The 19,516-nt window shown below is 45.8% G+C and overlaps 1 protein-coding gene across 1 annotated transcript in view; it reads left to right on the plus strand.

The window, feature by feature from the left end:
• GRIK4 (glutamate ionotropic receptor kainate type subunit 4) overlaps nucleotides 1–19,516 on the plus strand; it is a 494,843-nt gene that overhangs the window by 460,778 nt on the left and 14,549 nt on the right. The window contains exons 13-15 of the mRNA XM_058194562.1: nucleotides 814–927; nucleotides 10,340–10,449; nucleotides 17,636–17,809. Of these exons, the coding sequence (XP_058050545.1) occupies nucleotides 814–927; nucleotides 10,340–10,449; nucleotides 17,636–17,809 (398 nt within the window). The remainder of the gene's footprint in view (nucleotides 1–813; nucleotides 928–10,339; nucleotides 10,450–17,635; nucleotides 17,810–19,516) is intronic.

The following is a 19,516-nucleotide window of genomic DNA, read 5'->3' on the forward strand; positions in this document are numbered from 1 at the left end:
AAAGTCCAGTTGCCTCCTGAAAAAGCTCCATCACTGGAGGTTTTAAAGAAGAAATTAGACAGCCACTTATCTGAAATAGTATACTGTAGGTTCTCCTGCTTGAGCAGGGGGCTGGATTAGAAGACCTTGAAAGTCCCTTCCAGCTCTATTCTATTCTATTCTATTCTATTCTATTCTATTCTATTCTATTCTATTCTATTCTATTCTATTCTATTCTATTCTGTTCTGTTCTGTTCTGTTCTGTTCTGTTCTGTTCTATTCTATTCTATTCTATTCTATCTATTCTATTCTATTCTATTCTATTCTATTCTATTCTATTCCATATTCTATTCTATTCCATATTCTATTCTATTCTATTCTATTTTCTATTCTATTCTATTCTGTTCCGTTCCTTCCGTTCCGTTCCGTTCCGTTCCATTCCATTCCATTCCATTCCATTCCATTCCATTCCATTCTATTCTATTCTATTCTATTCTATTCTATTCCATATTCTATTCTATTCCATTTTCTATTCTATTCTATTCTATTCCATATTCTATTCCATTTTTTATTCTATTCCATTTTCTATTTTCCCCCCCTCTCCCCCTCCCTCCCTCCCTCTCTGTCTCTCTCTCTCTCTCTCCACATACACACAAACACAGAGAGCCGATACCATAAAGAATACCTTTCAGTGAAATCACCTATTCATTCTTCCTTCGGCAAAACTTCCAACAGAATGAATTCTTTAAAAATCAGCCGTGTCAGGTTTCTTCACTACTACCTCAAACCCATTTGGGCCACCGGTATTGATCCCTCTCTATGCTTCCTTTTCAGAAAGCCGATTTGGCCGTGGCTGGCCTGACCATTACAGCCGAACGAGAGAAGGTTATTGATTTCTCAAAGCCGTTCATGACTCTGGGGATCAGCATCCTCTATCGCGTTCACTTGGTAAGAGACATGTTTGATTTATTTATTTATCTATCGAGTACGTATTAGATAATCTATATAAGTATAAGCATGAATTGAATGCATAAAATGAATACAATTAAAGGGAACATTAGCACAGGGATGGTAGGCACGCAGGTGCTCTTATGCACGCCCCTTACAGACCTCTTAGGAATGGGGTGAGGTCAACAGTAGACAGTCTAAGGTTAAAATTTGGGGATTTGGGGAGGGAAACCACAGAGTCTGGTAGTGCATTCCAGGCATTGACCACTCTGTTGATGAAGTCATATTTTCTGCAATCGAGTTTGGAGCGGTTTACCTTGAGTTTGTAGCTATTATTTTCTTGTGTATTGTTGTGGTTGAAGCTGAAGTAGTCATTGACAGGTAGGACATTGTAGCAGATGATTTTATGAGCTATGTTTAGGTCAGACCGAAGGCAGCGTAGTTCTAAATTTTCTAAGCCCAAAGTTTCAAGTCGGGTGGCATAAGGTATTTTGTTGCGAGCGGAGGAGTGGAGAACTCTTCTCGTGAAATATTTCTGGACAAAGTTGATTGTGTTTATGTCCGATATGCAGTGCAGGTTCCAGACAGTCGAACTAGTATTCGGAATTGGTCTAGCAAATGTTTTGTTTGCTCTGGTTAGTAGTGTAATATTACCGGAGAAGAAGCTACGCAAGTTGAGGCTTACAACCCTTAATGCCTTTTTGGCGATGTTGTTACAGTGGGCTTTGGCACTTAGATCATTTGATATGAGTACTCCAAGGTCCTTGACAGAGTGAGGGTCATCTACAAGGTCATGTCCACTCAGTTTGTATTTTGTGTCCTGATTCCTTTTGCCAATGTGTAAGACATCATTTAAAAGCATTTGCATGTCGAAGGATATCTGCATACAAACGTTGTACAAAGCAGTAGGTGTGAGGATTTCTCTACCAACCAATCCCCCGACACACACACAAACACACTACCCTTTTTGTTTTCTTACTGCATTATTCCAATGTTATTTGAGTGATGCGGTGGCCTAAAGGTGGAGCTCTCGCCTCACAATCAGGAGGCTGTGAGTTTGATCCTAGGTAGAGGCAGATATTTCTCTCTCTCTCTGCACACTGAGAATATATCTGCTGGGGGAAAAACTCCGCATTGGCAACAGGAAGGGCATCCGGCCAATAAACACTCAGCTCCATTCAGTTGCCCTGACTCCACCCCGCAAGAGATAATGGGGTCGTTAAAAGAAGAAGACGATGATTTCAATGTTACTTAAAACATCAAAACTAGCTCAAATCAAGGATTTTATGAGGCCAAACCATTGATTAAGAGACTTTTTAAAAAAACACTGTGCCAGATATTGTCTGTTGTTTTTTTAATTAACGTTATAGGAAAATTAGAAATTGCACTAATTATAAAACTCAACAATCACAAATTAGGTTCTGTAGTGAAATATCAAAGCTGGTGGCAGGAGCTAATTTATCTTGGCTGATTTAGAAGAAAAGCTAATCGGGGACAGCCTTTGATTAGCACTTGAATGGGATATCACCTGGGCACACCAAAGCTGTCGGCTAAACTGAAAATCAAAATAATCTCTTGATAGTTTCCCAGAGCCTAGCTCGACTCAACAGAACCTTTACGTTTTGGGGTTGAAGTTACCTTTCATGGTAACATTTGTAAACATGATAATAATTATTTTTAAAACCCTCCTATTCTGTGACATATGAATTCTTGGCCCTTGGCAAAATGGTGTGGCTAATTCCCTTCTAGGAGTAGTTATGTGTTCTCCTTCCAGAAGTTCACTAAAGAGTAGAAGAAGGAAAAGAACACTTTGGTTACCTTCAGGAGAACGTGATTGATGGATAGAAGGCAGAGGTGGGTTTCAGCCGGTTCTGGAGTGAGATGGGTTCTTCAGCCGGTTCTGACCAGTTCTGGAGAACCGGTAGCGGAAATTTTGAGTAGTTCAGAGAACCAGTAAATGCCACCTCTGACTGGCCCCATCTATTCTCTGCCTTCCGAGTCCCAACTGATCGGGAGGAAATGGGGATTTTACAGTATCCTTCCCCTGCCACGCCCACCAAGCTATGCCCACAGAACCGGTAGTAAAAAGTTTTGAATCCCACCACTGTATGAAACCACCTCACTTGGACAAAAACACATTGATAAACTCTTTATGGTAGGACCAGGTTGCTACTTACAAGACGGCTTTATCCAACATCCTCAGGGATATATCTGAGGAAAGTACCTCCCCATGAAAAGTTAGACGTCTACAAGTTGAATTGACACTTCCCCATCATAAGTCCTCTAATTGCAAGTCCTTAAAATTATATCGTCTCGACTCAGAGGTGGGTTTCAGCCGGTTCTGACCAGTTCTGGAGAACCGGTAGCAGAAATTTTGAGTAGTTCAGAGAACCGGTAGTAAAAATTCTGACTGGCCCCGCCCCCCATCTATTCTCTGCCTCCCAAGTCCCAGCTGATTGGGAGGAAATGGGGATTTTGCAGTAACCTTTCCCTACAGTGGGGAAGGAATGGAGATTTTATAGTATCTTTCCCCTGGAGTGGGGAGGAAATGGGGATTTTGCAGTAACCTTCCCCTGGAGGGTGGAGGAAATGGGGATTTTACAGTATCCTTCCCCTGCCATACCCACCAAGTCACACCCATCAAGCCACGCCCACAGAAACAGTAGTAAAAAATTTTGAATCCCAACACTGATAGAAGAAGTTCCTAGTTTCTACAAAGCTGCATTCTTGGGCAATGCTCATCAACAAATGTCCAAGCTTCTATCAGCACCTCAGCTTTTAGCCTACATCAGGGGTGTCAAACTCAAGGCCCAGGGCCTAGAGCCAGCCCATGGGGTACTTAGATCTGGCCTGTGGAGCCTCCCTGGAAATAGTGAAGGACCGACCAGTGGTGTCTCGGAGCTCAGGAAGGGCACTTTGCTGGCTTCCGGGTAGAGGGTTGCAGGAGGCTGTTGCAGCCAAAAACAGAGCTCAGGAGCCCATTTTCTCTGGCAGAGTGCTTGGGCCGCCATAGGTGCCCGCGACATGAGTGATGGCGAGCTGGCCACACACACCCTGGCCACGTCCACTCCTCCCCCTTCCCGAGGTCAAACACAACTCTGATGCAGCCCTCAATGAAACTGTTGTGACCCAAGTAGGTAAGTAGTAAACACAATCAGTTCAAAAACAATCAGACTTTATTAGAACAGCTGAGAATTAACTCATTCTCAGCATAGTCCAGACTAAATCAAAACAAATTCTTCATAACACAATTCTTCAGTCTTATCACCAACCTTGGTCAAATTAGGCAAACTGCCAAAGGCCTTTCTTGGCAAAAGTTCAAAAGCAGAAGATGCCGACAAGAAATAAATGCAGCAAGACAAGGAGCAAGGCTATCAATGTTGTTTTCCGGCAAAGAGCCCAGACACTGTTGCTGGTCTTTTAAGCCTTATGGGAGGGGCCAATCATCTCTTGGCCCTACTCCCGAGTTGTCCTCTTTGCTTTAGCTTCTCTTGCCTTCTGGCAGCTCTTATCATGCCTACATTAGGAATAGGCTCGTCCTGTTCCTCTGCCTGACTACTGTCGGCCTCTGGAGGCTGTGGAGTCGGCACATCACTCTCTGATGGCCCTGGCCCCACCTCTGCCTCTAATGTAGAGCCCTCATCTGGGCCTTCCCCAGCCTCCAGGACTGGCCCATGTTCTTCCTCAGCCTCATCGGTGTCCGACTCCGCTGCCAGCTCTGCAGGCTGCTGGCGGACCACAACAGAAATTGAGTTTGACACCCCTGGCCTACATGTTCCTTTGGCCATTTGGTTTGGGTGTTTAATCTGCAATGCTTTTGACACCCGTTCCCCAACGGGAGATGCCTTCCAGTTTTATGGGACTAGAACTCCCACATTTCTCCATTAGGGAGACAAGTCGGAGAAAGTCCTTTAGACAAATGGCCCCACAATTCAGAAGGCAGCCTCTTCTTTACCCTCGGAACAATAACGGTATTTTATCCCAGACCGGTGGAGTTGCTCTCTCTAATCCCTGTGCAAAAAAAATCAGATGACCGATATATTTTGTCAGACATAAGCCCAGATGGATGCTAATTCTGTCTTTGCCCTTGGATCGAGCTGTGTGAGGTTGGGGAGAGAACCCAGTAATTTCCTCACTAAAACTTCTTCTTTTTTTAAAGTTTGAATGAGAGGGAAGAGTGGGCAGATCTCAGAAAAAAAGGCAGGGAAAGAAACGGAAGCTTATAAATTCAGTTCCCCTTCGATAGGGTTTTCCTTGTCCCCTGTCCTATTGTGCTAAATTATTAGTTAATCTCAGCCAGTGGTGAAATTCAGCCGGCTCTATCCGGCTCCGGCAAACCGGTAGCATCATCACATCTCTTTTTGACCCTCTGCGCATGCATGGAGGAGGCAGGCGTGCTCACGTTTGCGAACCAGTAGCGAAGGTAAGTGAATTTCACGCCTGATCTCAGTCCTGAGAGCAGGAACACAATAGATCTTCCAAGATTCCACCTATTCATGCAATGTATCTCCGTGAATTTGCTTATTTTCTCCTCAGGATTTCCAGAATGGGGAAATGTATGCCAGCTGGGGATCTGCCTCTCCACTTATTTGCTAGTAGGAAATACCTTTTCTCCAGAAAGGAAGGGCACCTACATATCCTCCCTCTAATATGCCATCGTCCCAATGGCAGAAAAGCATTTGCAAATGGGAAAAAAAAAAAAATACGATGCGCGTCATGTCATTTTGTTGCTTTCCACTATCGTTCCACTTATTCTACTTCTCCTGTCTACATTCTCTCCTGTCACCTAAATTCCTCTTTTCTTTAGGCTAGCCAAACCCAAATCCTGCAGCCATTCTTCCTATGCTTTAGTCTCCAGGCCTTTGGTCATCTTAGTTGCTCTTCTTTGCGCTTTTTCCCAGCGTCTCAACATCTTTTAGAATAGAATAGAATAGAATTTTTTATTGGCCAAGTGTGATTGGACACACAAGGAATTTGTCTTGGTGCATATGCTCTCAGTGTACATAAAAGAAAAGATACGTTCATCAAGGTACAACATTTACAACACAATTGATGGTCAATATATCAATATAAATCATAAGGATTGCCAGCAACAAGTTATAGTCATACAGTCATAAGTGGAAAGAGATTGGTGATGGGAACTATGAAACGATTAATAGTAGTGCAGATTCAGTAAATAGTTTGACAGTGTTGAGGGAATTATTTGTTTAGCAGAGTGATGGCCTTCGGGGAAAAACTGTTCTTGTGTCTAGTTGTTCTGGTGTGCAGTGCTCTATAGCGTCGTTTTGAGGGTAGGAGTTGAAACAGTTTATGTCCAGGATGCGAGGGATCTGCAAATATTTTCACGGCCCTCTTCTTGATTCGTGCAGTATACAGGTCCTCAATGGAAGGCAGGTTGGTAGCATTTTTTTAATGTTTTGAGTAATTAAAACGGTAAATATTAATTTAACATGAGAAGGCTTGAAAACTCATTACAATAGTCAAGAGCTGTTTTGCGCAGCAGATGGAAACAGCTCTCAAAGCCCATCTGCCCATCTTCTTCTCCCCTTCATATTCCAGCATGGAAAACTGCAGCTGATGTTGCAGTTAATCTACTGTTTCCATCAGAAGTATCCTAAGAAATAACTGCAGAAGCATTTTCCAGATGACATTTGGCTTCCGTCTTCTAGCACATCTTTTCTCAGTCCTCAGACCAGGCTTGCCTGTACCCCCCGTTACACACACACACACACACACACACACACACACACACACACACACACACACACACACTTCATCACAAATAACTACAAATGGCAGGTTCAAATGGGCCTGTCATTTGTCTCAATTTCATGTGTTGCAATTTAATCAAGTGTGGCTTTCTGACACAGGGACTCTAATAGGAGGGCTCGCTGTTGACCTGCTGTTAAAAACACAGCTTTCTTCCTCTCCCCTTCCGTTCAAACTAATGGAATATTGTGGAGTGGGGGGTCATTAAATAAGGCCTTGGGACCCAGGGGTTTGGTGCATACTGTCAGCAGGGAGCAGGAGAGGGCAAATCATGAGACGGCTGCGATATTTTCCAAACCGTGAATCTTTCTGCGGCTTTTCTAGATGTTCTCATGAATGAATTGTTGTTGTTGTTGTTAGTTGCGAAGTCGTGTCCGACTCATCGCGACCCCATGGACAACGTTCCTCCAGGCCTCCCTGTCCTCTACCATCCTCTGGAGTCCATTTAAGCTCATGCCCACTGCTTCAGTGACTCCATTCAGCCACCTCGTTCTCTGTCGTCCCCTTCTTCTTTTGCCCTCAATCGCTCCCAGCATTCGGCTCTTCTCCAGTGAGTCCTTCCTTCTCATTAGGTGGCCAAAGTATTTTAGTTTCATCTTCAGGATCTGACCTTCTAAAGAGCAGTCAGGGTTGATCTCCTCTAGGACCGACCGGTTGGATCGCCTTGCAGTCCAAGGGACTCGCAGGAGTCTTCTCCAGCACCAGAGTTCAAAGGCCTCAATTCTTTGGTGCTCAGCCTTCCTTATGGTCCAACTTTCACAGCCATGCACTGCAACTGGGAAAACCAGAGCCTTAACTATACGCACTTTTGTTGGCAGGGTGATGTCTCTGCTTTTTAGTACGCTGTCTAGATTTGCTATAGCTTTCCTCCCCAGGAGCAAGCATCTTTTAATTTCTTGGCTGCAGTCCCCATCTGCGGTGATCTTGGAGCCCAGGAAAATAAAATCTGTCACTACTTCCATTTCTTCCCCATCTACTTGCCAGGAATTGAGAGGGCCGGATGCCATGGTCTTGGTTTTCTTAATATTGAGTTTCAAGCTAACTTTTGCACTCTCCTTCTTCACCTGCACCAAGAGGTTCTTTAGTTCCTCTTCGCTTTCTGCCATTAGAGTGGTATCATCTGCATATCTGAGGTTGTTGATATTTCTCCATATTTTCTCTGAAGAAAGCACAAAGATAAAACATTTTAATCACATTTGCAGTTGCTCCTTGTAATGTATCTTTAAATGGTTTTGGCGGGAAACAAGCACGTTGCTGATTGGTTAAAGCCGCCGGTAGAACTGTATATAAGGAGAGGTTTTTACCCAGCCTGGTTGCTGGGTTCACCATATATTAAAGAGCTGTTGTCACTACCCTGGTCTCCAGCCTCGTTACTTCCCGAACGTAACACTCCTCTACCCTTTCTTTCCCTTCATTTCACAACAAATCTTCTTCTCCTCTTTTCCCTCCCTCCCTCTTTGCCTCTCCTACCTTCTTCCTCCTCCTCTCCCTCCTCCTTCCTCCTTCCCCTTCCTCTCCCCCACTCCTCTCCTCTTTCCCTCCTTTCTCACCTTCTCCCCTACTCTTCTCCCCTATCCTCTCTTCCTCTCCTTCTCCTTCCCTCCATCCCTCTCTCTCCTTCACCTCCTCTATCTTACCCTCTATTCCTCTCTTCTTTCTTTCTTCTTTGTTTTTAAAATATTTCCCTTGTTTGGTAACCGAGCAACTCCAATTTTCTAATATCATATACTTTCTTTTCAGTTTTTTTTTCTATTTTACCCAATTCCATAATTGTACATTTATATTTATAATCTTCTTTCCTTCCCTCCCCCCATCCCCCTTTTCCATTTACTCTGGCAATATCTGGATTTCTATTTCTCCTTTCCCAATTTGGAACCAATCGGTGGTTCCATGTCCAGTTCTCACTGTTGCTTCTTGAATGGATACCTCCGTTTAACAAACTCGTTGCCTCTTTTCGGAGCCCAAAGGTGTTTTTACAAGAGGCAACTGGACTTTCTGTGTTGTTTTTTTCTTCTTCTTTGAAGACATTTCCTTCTCATCCATTGGAAGGTGGGGGATGGAAGGGTTTATACTCCTTGCAGACAGCTGGTTTATGCATTCTTTTTAGAGAGTCGTTGAGGCCACTTGGAGGTTTATCTGTGTCCTCAGGGTCACCAGTTCCAAGAAGGGTCAACAGTTCCGAGAAGGCTTCACATCCGTCTGCACCATTCAGGTGACCCTGAGATCGCAGAACTGAAGAAACTTCTTGGATAAGGAACGAAACGTCTTCAAGGAAAAGCAAAGAAGCTTTTTGAAAAAGTGCCTTTGGGACAACCATGGCCTGGATGATTGAAACTCTCCGTAGACATTCATGAAAAATAGGGAATGGTCTTTTTTTTTTTTTGATAATTTTTTATTTATGCATTTTCCTTTAACATATATGAGTGCTTAATAAACAGTTTATTGTCTGAGTCAATTTTTTAATCATTATTATTATTATTATTTACTTTATTCATTAAACATGAAACTCAGTCAACTGAATATTCAAAAGGGCATCACAAATACCATTGACTGGTGGTTGATACAGGTTGCTGCCAGTGTCCTAGGTATCAACCAAGTTCCTTCTTAAGATGTACGATGTTCCAAGTAGCACAGTTTTTTTGCAGTTCTGCTGGTGTTATTGCAGGAAGAAGAAGAAGAAGATTATTATTATTATTATTATCTTTACTTGTATATAATGATATTCTTCCAACACCTAATTCCTACCTTTATTATCTAACCATTTGTAAAACAAATCCCAAGTTAACCTTTATCTTTAATGTGAACCCATCCATTTCTGTACAGTCTAATATTTTTTTTAATTATATTTTCATCTGTAGGAATTTCCTCCTTTTTTTTTCTGGCAATATACCTAACAAAAATATTTCTGGCTTTAAATCTATATGTTGGTTTATCCTTTTCTCTAACCATGTATGTATTCTCCAAAATGGAAAATAGTCTTGATTGGGTGTCCATCTAAGCTGGACTTCTTCCCATAGCTTGTTTAGGAACCACAGTGAAGTATTTGTGATAGCTTAGCTCAGACAAATAGGGACGCAGTGGCTCAGTGGCTAAGACACTGAGCTTGTCGATCAAAAGGTCGGCAGTTCAGCGGTTCAAGTTCCCTAGCGCCGCATAACGGGGTGAGCTCCCGTTACTTCTCCCAGCTGCTGCCAACCTAGCAGTTCGAAAGCACGTAAAGAATGCAAGTAGAAAAATAGGGACCACCTTGGGTGGGAAGGGAACAGCGTTCCGTGCGCCTTTGGCATTGAGTCATGCTAGCCACATGGCCACGGAGACGTCTTCGGACAGCACTGGCTCTTCGGCTTTGAAACAGAGAAGAGCACCGCCCCCTAGAGTCAGGAACGACTAGCACATATGTGCAAGGGGAACCTTTACCTTTTTAGCTCAGACAATTTGCACGGTGGATGTGTTACCACCAGATAGTGAATCACAAATGAACCTGCCTGAGCTAACTCTATCCTGTCCATTTTAACCTAGCATGTTCTGCAAGCCATCTCTGTCTTGTCATTTGTTATTCTGTACAACAAAGGTTTGTTTGTTTTTAATACGTATGAAAGTCGTAAGAACTGAACTGTGGTGATGATTATTATCTCTGTCTTAGGGGAGGAAACCTGGCTATTTCTCTTTTCTGGATCCGTTCTCTCCCGGCGTTTGGCTCTTCATGTTACTTGCCTACCTTGCCGTGAGCTGCGTTCTCTTCTTGGTGGCCCGGTACAGTTAATTTTTCATACATTCATATCTATTCCCTGTCCTCACAGTGACACTTACTGGCAGCTTCTAAGAATTACATGGAGAAATGTAATAATAGGTTGCTTTGTCCATGGTTGATGAGGGAGGGATGGATGGAGAGAATGCGTATGTCTATTGACTTTCCACTCAGCTTCAGGAAACGCCACATTTCTTGCAGGAGGTCACCAGGGGACTCTTTTAAATTGAGTCCAACCCCTGTATTTATGTCCTATCCTACCTCTAAAAGGGACACGGCGACTCAGTGGCTAAGTTGCTGAGCTTGTTAAGCGAAAAGTCGGCAGTTCAGCGGTTCGAATCCCTAGTGTTGCCTAATGAGCTCCCGTTCCTTGTCCCAGCTTCTGCCAACCTAGCAGTTCGAAAGCACGCAAAAAAGGCAAGTAGAAAAATTGGGACCATCTTTAATGGGAAGGTAATGGTGTTTCGTGCGCCTTTGGTGTTTTTCCAGGGCAAAATTTTTTTATTTTCCATAATAATTCCCACAATTTGACCAGTGTACAATACAATCACTTATACAACAATAGATCCTATACTCAAATTATACTCAATCAGGGCTGCTTGACCGCCACTCCCTCCCTTAATCCTTTCTACCCTTCTCATCCTTCTCCTCGCTTTCCTACTTCCCCATCTCTTTCCCACTTCTCACTACCATCCTTTCTAACCCTCTATCTTCTCCTCCTTCTCCTCCTCCTATACTTTCTTCTCCCTCCCTTCTTTCCTACCTACCTACCTGCCTACCTACTTTCTTCCTTCTTTACTCCTCTTTCCTTACCCTTTCCCTTCGGGAGTGGTTACCGAGCGGTCCCGACTTTACACCATTCCAACTTGTTTAATTGTACCATTATTCCTGTACAATGGCAATCAATCAATTTATAATCTTCCCCTTCCCCCGCCCCATTTCTCCCCTCCTCCCCCCCCCCCGAGACTTCCCAGAACAGAATACAGGGTATTGTAGCACCTTTGGTGTTGAGTCATGCCCCCACATGACCACGGAGACATCTTCGGACAGCGCTGGCTCTTCGACTTTGAAACGGAGATTAGCACCGCCCCCTAGAGTCGGGAACAACTAGCACAGATGTGCGAGGGGAACCTTTTACCGTGACCTTTTATCCTACCTATCCTGCCTATCCTTTCCTATCCTTCAGGAGCTCAAGGTGGCATCCCATAGCAATGCTCCCTCTTACTTTCCCCCCCACATCAGTGCAGTGAGGTAGGTTGGACCAATAAAAAGTGATCAATCTAGACGTTTCTGTCAGCCTGAATCCCTGCCTCGGAGTTCTGTTTTGAAATGGCTGCATTACTTGGAACCCTGACAGTTTCCTAGATCTAGATCTAGATCTCCCTGGTCCTAGCACAACACCTTAACAACTGTACCATACTCCACTCAACCATCAGTTTTCTAGGTAACGTTATGGGTGTATCTTAGTATTGCCTTTTTGTGGAATGTTTCTTTTCCCCCCCTTCAACTTCCCAGTCCAGGTTTTGGGAACAACCAGATGACATGAACTAGGCCTGACATGTGAGATCCTCAGGAAATCCTGGAGCCGTAGCTAGTTTGGGAATCTGGAAGGAAATGTAAACCTGCTTCCAGCGCCTAGGTCGTGATCCGTACTCAAATAACCTCACAATTGGGATTTCCACCATGCGTTCTGTAAGGGCCCTGCCATGAAGAAGTTGCAAGCGGTTGCCGAACAACGAAATGGGACATGACACAAATCCCAAAAGAACTCTGGGAGTTGAGATGGCCCCACATTTTACAGGCCTGTCTAATGTCCTTAAGAAAATAGGAATAGTAAGATTGGCATAGAACAAATTAATTTGCCCTTAGTTGCTGTATCAAGTCCTCATGTGTTGTGTCTGCGCCCCCCAAGCTGGGCCTCCTGCCAGAAAGTGACTTGGAAAGTGAGGGGGAAGGGCCGTCAGGACTTACCTCAGGAGCACCAGCTTCCCTATCTCAGCTCTAGGAGCCAGAGGCAGGCCAGGTGGAAGAGATCATGAGGCCTCCGTTCCCTGATTCTTCCCCCCCCCCCCCAGGCCATGCCTTCAGACCCAGCTGATGGCAATCAGGCTTGGTTGGACCCTAGGTTTTCGTAGGCAGGAGAGGACGGAACAACAGAAGCAGGAGTGGGGCAGGCCTAGGAAGTGCTGAGTCATGGAGCCACACCCCATAGGATATAAAGGCAGCCAGAGCAGCTGTGCCTCTTCGTAGCAGGCAAATCAACTGATTAACTAAGAGCTGAAGTTTGTTCCTGAGTGACTCATCAGCGTCGAGGGAGATAACAGAGACAGACGCTCGCTATTCTGCTGCCAGAGCTGATAGTGCCGGCTAATTAAGCCATCACTTGGATGGAGGGGAAGTGGGGACAGAACATCATGTCAGGGGTGAAATGCTCCCGGTTTGGACCAGATCGCCCGATCCGGTAGCGATGGTGGTGGGTGGTTCGGAGAACCAGTAGCATAAATCCCTGTCCTCCCCCCCCACATGCCTATGCACGTGGCTTAGAAAACGTGGCTAAATAGAACGCCATAGCGCCGGGACAGGTGGGCGGGGCGGGGGCGGGCCCACCCAGAGGTCACAATTACTGGTTCTCCCGAACTTGTCCAAACGGGCTGAATGCCACCACTGAGCTCTGGCAGAACCAGATGGCACACCGTTGTGTTTGGGTATGAATTCCTCTGCAGAAAATCAGAACTGGGGGTTTAAGCCAATTTTTTTTTTTTTTTAAGGAATCTAGATTGCAGACTCAATACAAATCCAATTCTATGGGGATGAGACATAAAGCAAGGGTTTTCCAGAATAATAATAAAAAATGATACTTTTTATTAGCTACAATTATCTTTTGGCAGCTTCAGGGTGAAATGATCCAACCAGGCTCATCACCCTGTCTGGAAAAACATTGCATAAACAAACAAGCTTCCAGTCTTGTCTGATTATGACCTAGGTTTTCCTTAGATACACGACAACAAAAATTGGGGAGCCTCTGTATCGATTTGATCTCGAGTCCCATGCGAGGTGTATTTATCAAGGTGCTTCAAGGCAGCTTGGAAGCTGCAGGTGCCCTTTGGGTGAGGTTTGTTTGAATTTGGCATTCAAGGTTGAACTCATGCGTTCCCGCAGGAAGAGATCCGAGGTTGGCGAGGAGATTTTGGTTGCATTCCTAAAAAACAAAACAATTAGTGGAGAGAGAGGGGAAAAAGCTATCCTGGTGAATTGGATCAAAAGAGTTTCCAAAAAATAGGCGTGGAGTTGCGCAATCAGTCAATCATGAATTGAGCAGCATGAATGACATGAGGTTCATCTAAGGCTAAGTTCGTAAATGATTTGTTATTTCCGATATCACGCGGTTTCTAAAAACAATACAAACACAAATCTTACCCTTTAATCAATTGAAACAGAAGGCAGTATGTCCCATGTTTTCTTCAAAATGAGTTAGAACTATTAGTAAATATATAGTCTCGTCAGTGGTGGGATTCAAGTAATTTAACAACCAGTTCTCTGCCCTAATAATTTCTCCCAACAACCAGTTTGCCAAACTGCTCAGAAAATTAACAACCGGTTCTCCCGAAGTGGTGCGAACTGGCTGAATCCCACCACTGAGTCTCGTTCTAAAGATGAGTCCAGATCACTGCAGTATAATTTTTACAAATGCCCAGAATTTCTGTAAATTAGAAGGGGAGGGAGTGGAATCTAAGAAGGTTAAATCTTAAGTTTTCGGAAAAGCTGTATGTTTCTATATATGTGGTTGTGCTGGATTGTAGCTCTTCCCTGCAACAATTACCTATTTTTAGTAGAAATAAAATTTTCTGCCCCCCCACCATTGCAGTTCTTTCCCATCAAAACAGGATCGTGTCTCTTCGGGTTTCTGCATGAGACGCCGCAGATTTTCACTCTTTGTAGATGCGTATGAAGGTGAACAAAGCTGTAATACTGGTCACCTTTGGGGGTCTCACTTAGCGCAACTGAAACTGACAGATTCATGAGCTCATAAAGGTTTTCAGCCACACGCAGGATTTGAAGCCAGTTATAACACAGTTGGAGCCTGTCGGCACAAAGATACTTCTGCTCCGGATAAGTTTTCTAAACGCGCCTGCACCAATGACATGGGGCTTCAGATAATAGACACCCAGTGTCAGGTGGCTGACCAAGAAAGGGGGGGGGGAGAATCTTACTTCTGCCAAACAATACACCTGGGTAGTAACTACTCTTATAGAGTGAGAATGTTCTGTCTCCTTCCCCTTCAACGAGCTGGTCTTCAGCCAGTGGATTCACCGCTCTTATCAGTCCTGGCAGAGAAATCGCAGCTGCCTGCCAAAGTTCAAACAAATGACTCATGTAGCAAGACTTTCAGCTCTCTTTGAAACGGTTCAGCTAATTTTTGCTTCCCGTGGAATGAGAGCAGTCCCAAAGCTCCTTATATATCCTGCAGGAGCCCCACCCTTCCCTTTGATGACACCGCCTCTCTAATCTTCTGAAGCGCGGGTCGATCCAAGCTTGATTATTATTATTATCAGCTGGGTCTGAAGGCATAGCCTGGGGAAAGGAGGAATCAGGGGATGACGGCCTCATTATGTCCTCCGACTGGTCTGGTTCTGGATCCTGGAGCCAGGCTAAAGGAATCGGTGCTCCCAAGATAAGCCTTACCGGCCCTTCCCCCTCACTCTCGGAGTCACTTTTGGGCATGGGGCTAGGTTCAGGGGCTGGAGTCACAACAGAGAAAGATGTGGGCTGTGTAAAGAACATGCTTTTAAGTCCCCGCTCCGTGGACTAGCAGCAGGCCATGGCATGCCAGAAAGCGGTCTGTGCAAACAAGCAAAGTCCCATCCACGGGATGCACACAAAACCACGTCCCCTCCTGTCCACAAAAAGAAAAACATCCGTTTGCAATAACTATAGCTATTTGGGTGTAGGGTGAAGGTGAAGGTTCGTTCTCCGAGCTTGTGGGTTGGTTTCTGAATATTTCATTACCTGGCTAGGTAACCTCTTCAGCGGAGTTGAGGGGATGTCAGTGTCTGTGTTTTTCTGTTTACAAGGGCTTCAGGTGTGAGTGTGTCGAGTGAGGATCTTGCGATGATCTGGCTCCCAAACAGGACAAACCCTCTGTAGTTAAATAAACCTTCCCTTTATTAGGAGCGCCAGGAACCCCGACAAAAATGTCTCTCTCTCACACACACACAGCAGGCTAACAAGTCTGTCCAGCAGAGAGATGAATAGTTGTCGACCACATCTACTAATCTCCGCCCCCTGCCTTTTATCCCCAGAGCTAGGGTGGGGCTTCGCTAGCAGCGGTGGCTCTTCCTTCCCAAGGACTGGCCCATAGATTTCCACTGCTCTCCTCTCCTCTGCCTTCTGCTCATCTGCGTGTCAGGCACTGGACCCAGCTGTTCCTCCTCTTCCTCATCAGCCACCTCCTGACCTGGGGGCTGTTGACTCTCCATCTGAGGGCTGACGGACGGCCCAGGTTCTGCCTCTGTCTCTCTCTCTGACAGCTCCATTTCCTCTTCCTCCTTGGAGCTCTCAGGTTGCCTTGATGCTGGCCCTGACTCCCACGCCACCTCCTCCTCCTCCTCTGATTCAGCTGCTGGAAGAGCTGGCAGCTGACCAGCCAGAACAGGTCTTGTGATGGGGAGGTTACATCTGGTGAGAGTCATTGGGAGGTGAAGTGTTGGTTGTGGGGAGCTTGTGTGAGTTGGTTGAAGGTCAGTGCTGTCTCTGGTTGGTCTGAGGGGTTCATAGGCTGGTTGTGTGTTTTGATAGAATTGCTTGTGGCGTGTCAGGCTTCGATGAACTCACGAGCATGGCGGGTGGTAGCGTGGCCAATGATTCTTGTATTACTCCGAGCAAACTGGTGCTGTTTGATCTTGGTGTGAGTAGAGATTAAGATTTTGGGATCATGCTGAACCCCTCGGAATCCAAATCAACCACAGCCAACCAGAGGCAGCACCGACCCTCAACCTACCCACGCAACCCACACACACACACACACCAGCCGTTCACCTCCCAATGACCCTCACCTGATGTAACCTCCTTAACACAAGACCCATCACAAGACATACTGATGACTCACACCTGACCCATCACAAGACATACCCACACCTTATAAACAGAAGAACACCAGCACGAACATCCACTGAACTCAGTGATGGGATTCAGTCAGTTCAGGCCGGTTCGGGCAAACTGTTAGTTAAATTGCTGACTGGTCCCTCCCTTCCCCGCCCCTTCCAGGAATCCCCACGTGCCTCATTTTGGCTCCCAGGTAAGTGCAGGGAGGCATCCTAGGCCCAAAATGGGGTGGGGGTGGCTCCCGCCCCCCGTCGCCCGTTTTCACTCCCAGGAGGCTGCAGGGAGGCCTACTAGGCCCAAAATGGGGCTCGTGGGGGCAGCGCATCGCCCACACAGCCCATTTTTGCTCCCATGGGGGTGCAGGAGGCCAAATGCTGCCTGTCACACACCCAGTATCATGCCCACTATGGCCACGCCCACCTAGCTGGTCATTAGAGCAGAGAACTGGTTGTTAAATTATTTGAATCCCACCGCTGCCTAAACTCCGCTGAAGATGTTGCCTAGCCTGGTAACGAAACGTTCGGAAACCAACCCACGAGCTCGTAGAACGAACCTTCACCCTCAAAAAACTTTCACCACGGAACCGGTTCCTGGTGCCCAAAAAGTTGGAGGACGTTGTTTTAAATAATCCCTGCTGGGCTCTGAATTGTTGTCAAGGAGAATTAATTAAAGACTTGCCCATTGGAGATTTTCTCTTTCTTAAAATTAGCTTTATTGAGAGTAAACAATTTCCCCTCCCCACCCCCCAGGTTCCACTTGGCTAAACAATTATGAAGATGCAGCCAAAAGGTGTCCTGGTTCCAAATCGATCGTAATCGTTATAATATGCCAGGGGTCTGCAAGCTTGGCTCTTTTAAGACTTGTGGACTTCAACTCCCAGAGTTCCTCAGCAAAGCTGGCTGAGGAACTCTGGGAGTTGAAGTCCACAAGTCTTAAAAGAGCCAAGATTGCAGACCCCTGTGATATTCCATTCCACGGCAAGACCTCCTCCTCTTGAGAAATTATGCATCCAGGGAAATTCTACCACTCTATTTCTTCTATGCGTTTGCATGCCAGTGTAACTGGATGTGTTGTGTTTTGATACCACAGACTGACACCCTACGAGTGGTACAGCCCCCATCCCTGTTCTCAAGGGCGATGCAATCTTCTGGTAAACCAGTATTCTCTGGGCAACAGCCTGTGGTTTCCTGTCGGTGGGTTCATGCAACAGGGGTCCACGATTGCGCCCCGAGCTCTGTCCACTCGCTGTGTCAGTGGAGTTTGGTAAGAAAATGGAATATATATATATATATATATTGTGTTTCTTCTTGAGGTGGTTCCATAGAATGCTATCGACATGGATTATTGGGGGTGAAAGCTTTGGGAACATCGATCAGCCAATCAGAATGGAGCTTGGAAGGGACCTTGGAGGTCTTCTAGTCCAATCCTCTGCTCAAGCAGGAGACCCTGGACCGTTTCAGAGAAGCGGCTGTCCAGTCTTTTCTTGAAAACCTCCAGCGATGAAGCATCCACAAGTTCTGGTGGCAAGCAGTTCCACTGGTTAATCGTTCTCACAGTTAGGAAGTTTCTCCTTCCAGGTCGCTTCTCTCCTTGGTTAGTTTCCGTCCATTGTTTCCAGGGGGCGGGATTCAGCCGGTTCTGACCGATTCGGGCAATACTAATTTTACATCTGGTTCGCCAAACTGGTAGTTGCAAGGACTGGGTGGCCCCGCCCACCCTGCCTGGTCCCCCCCTCCCAGGAGTCTCCACATGGCCTGTTTTGGATGTGGGGTAAGTGCAGCATCCATGCAGAGGCTCTGGGAGGGCGAAAATTGGGCCTCCCGGAAGTTCCGGAAGTCCAGAAACGGGTCAGTTTCCGGCCTCCGGATGGCCTCTGGAGGGGGGGAGGCCATTTTTGCCCTCCTAGAGGCACAAGGAAAACCTCTGGAGTTTGGGGAGGGCAAAAACTCCCCCCCCCTCCTGCTATGATGCAGGACGCCGAGTAGGCCACACCCACCATGGCCACGCCCACCCAGCAACCGGGCAGAGAACAGGTTATTAAAATGTTTGAACCCCACCCCTGATTGTTTCTTGTCCTGTCCTCAGGTTCTTTGGAGAATAGCTTGACTCCCTCTTCTTTGTGGCTGCCCTCAAATACATGTGTGTGTCAGGCCTGGAAACCATACTAGACTTTAGGGTTCCAGACGCTGCCACATTTTTCCCCTGAGGGGAAGAAGGGGGGTTGAGGGGTATGGTAACATTCTTCAAGTGGTCAAGGTCGGATGGTGTTCACATCTGCAGGAGTGGCGAAGATATTCGAATGAACTGGGAGAACGGGACCATGTGACCAGCAAAGGGTTAGGTGGGACTCTTGGGGTTTGTATAACTGGGGAAAGAATCTGGAAGTTCAGTTTTGGAATTTCACTCATCGTGTGCCAGTTTCCTCATGCTAGTAAAGAACTCTGAAAGACAATGGCTTCTGAGTTTTTTTTATGCAGAAGAGGTTTTTCTGGAACCTTGACATTAATTCCAAAACTGAACTTCCGGATTCTTTCCCCAGTTATACAAACCCCAAGAGTCCCACCCCCCTAACCCCTTTGCTGGTCACATGATCCCACGTTCTCCCAGTTCATTCGAATATCTTCTCGCCACTCCTCCTGCAGATGTGAACACCATCCGACCTTGACTGCTTGATGAATGTTACCATACCCCTCAACCTCCCTTCTTCCCCTCAGGGGAAAAATGTGGCAGCGTCTGGAACCCTAAAGTCTAGTATGGTTTCCAGGCCTGACAGGGTGTCCCCCCTAGTCCTTCTTCTCTCTAGACTAGCTGAACCCAAATAACAGCGGAAGACATCGATGCCATAGCAACTGAGACACTTAATGGCACTCTGGGTCCCACGTTAATAGATTTGGAGACGCTTTATGTACTCGTATATCCCAATGATTAAGTGAACCCATTTTCCATAATCCTTCAAGATTTTTTGGAATT

This window comes from Ahaetulla prasina, chromosome 9 (assembly GCF_028640845.1).
Source record: "Ahaetulla prasina isolate Xishuangbanna chromosome 9, ASM2864084v1, whole genome shotgun sequence".
In the NCBI taxonomy this organism is placed as follows: Eukaryota; Metazoa; Chordata; class Lepidosauria; order Squamata; family Colubridae; genus Ahaetulla; species Ahaetulla prasina.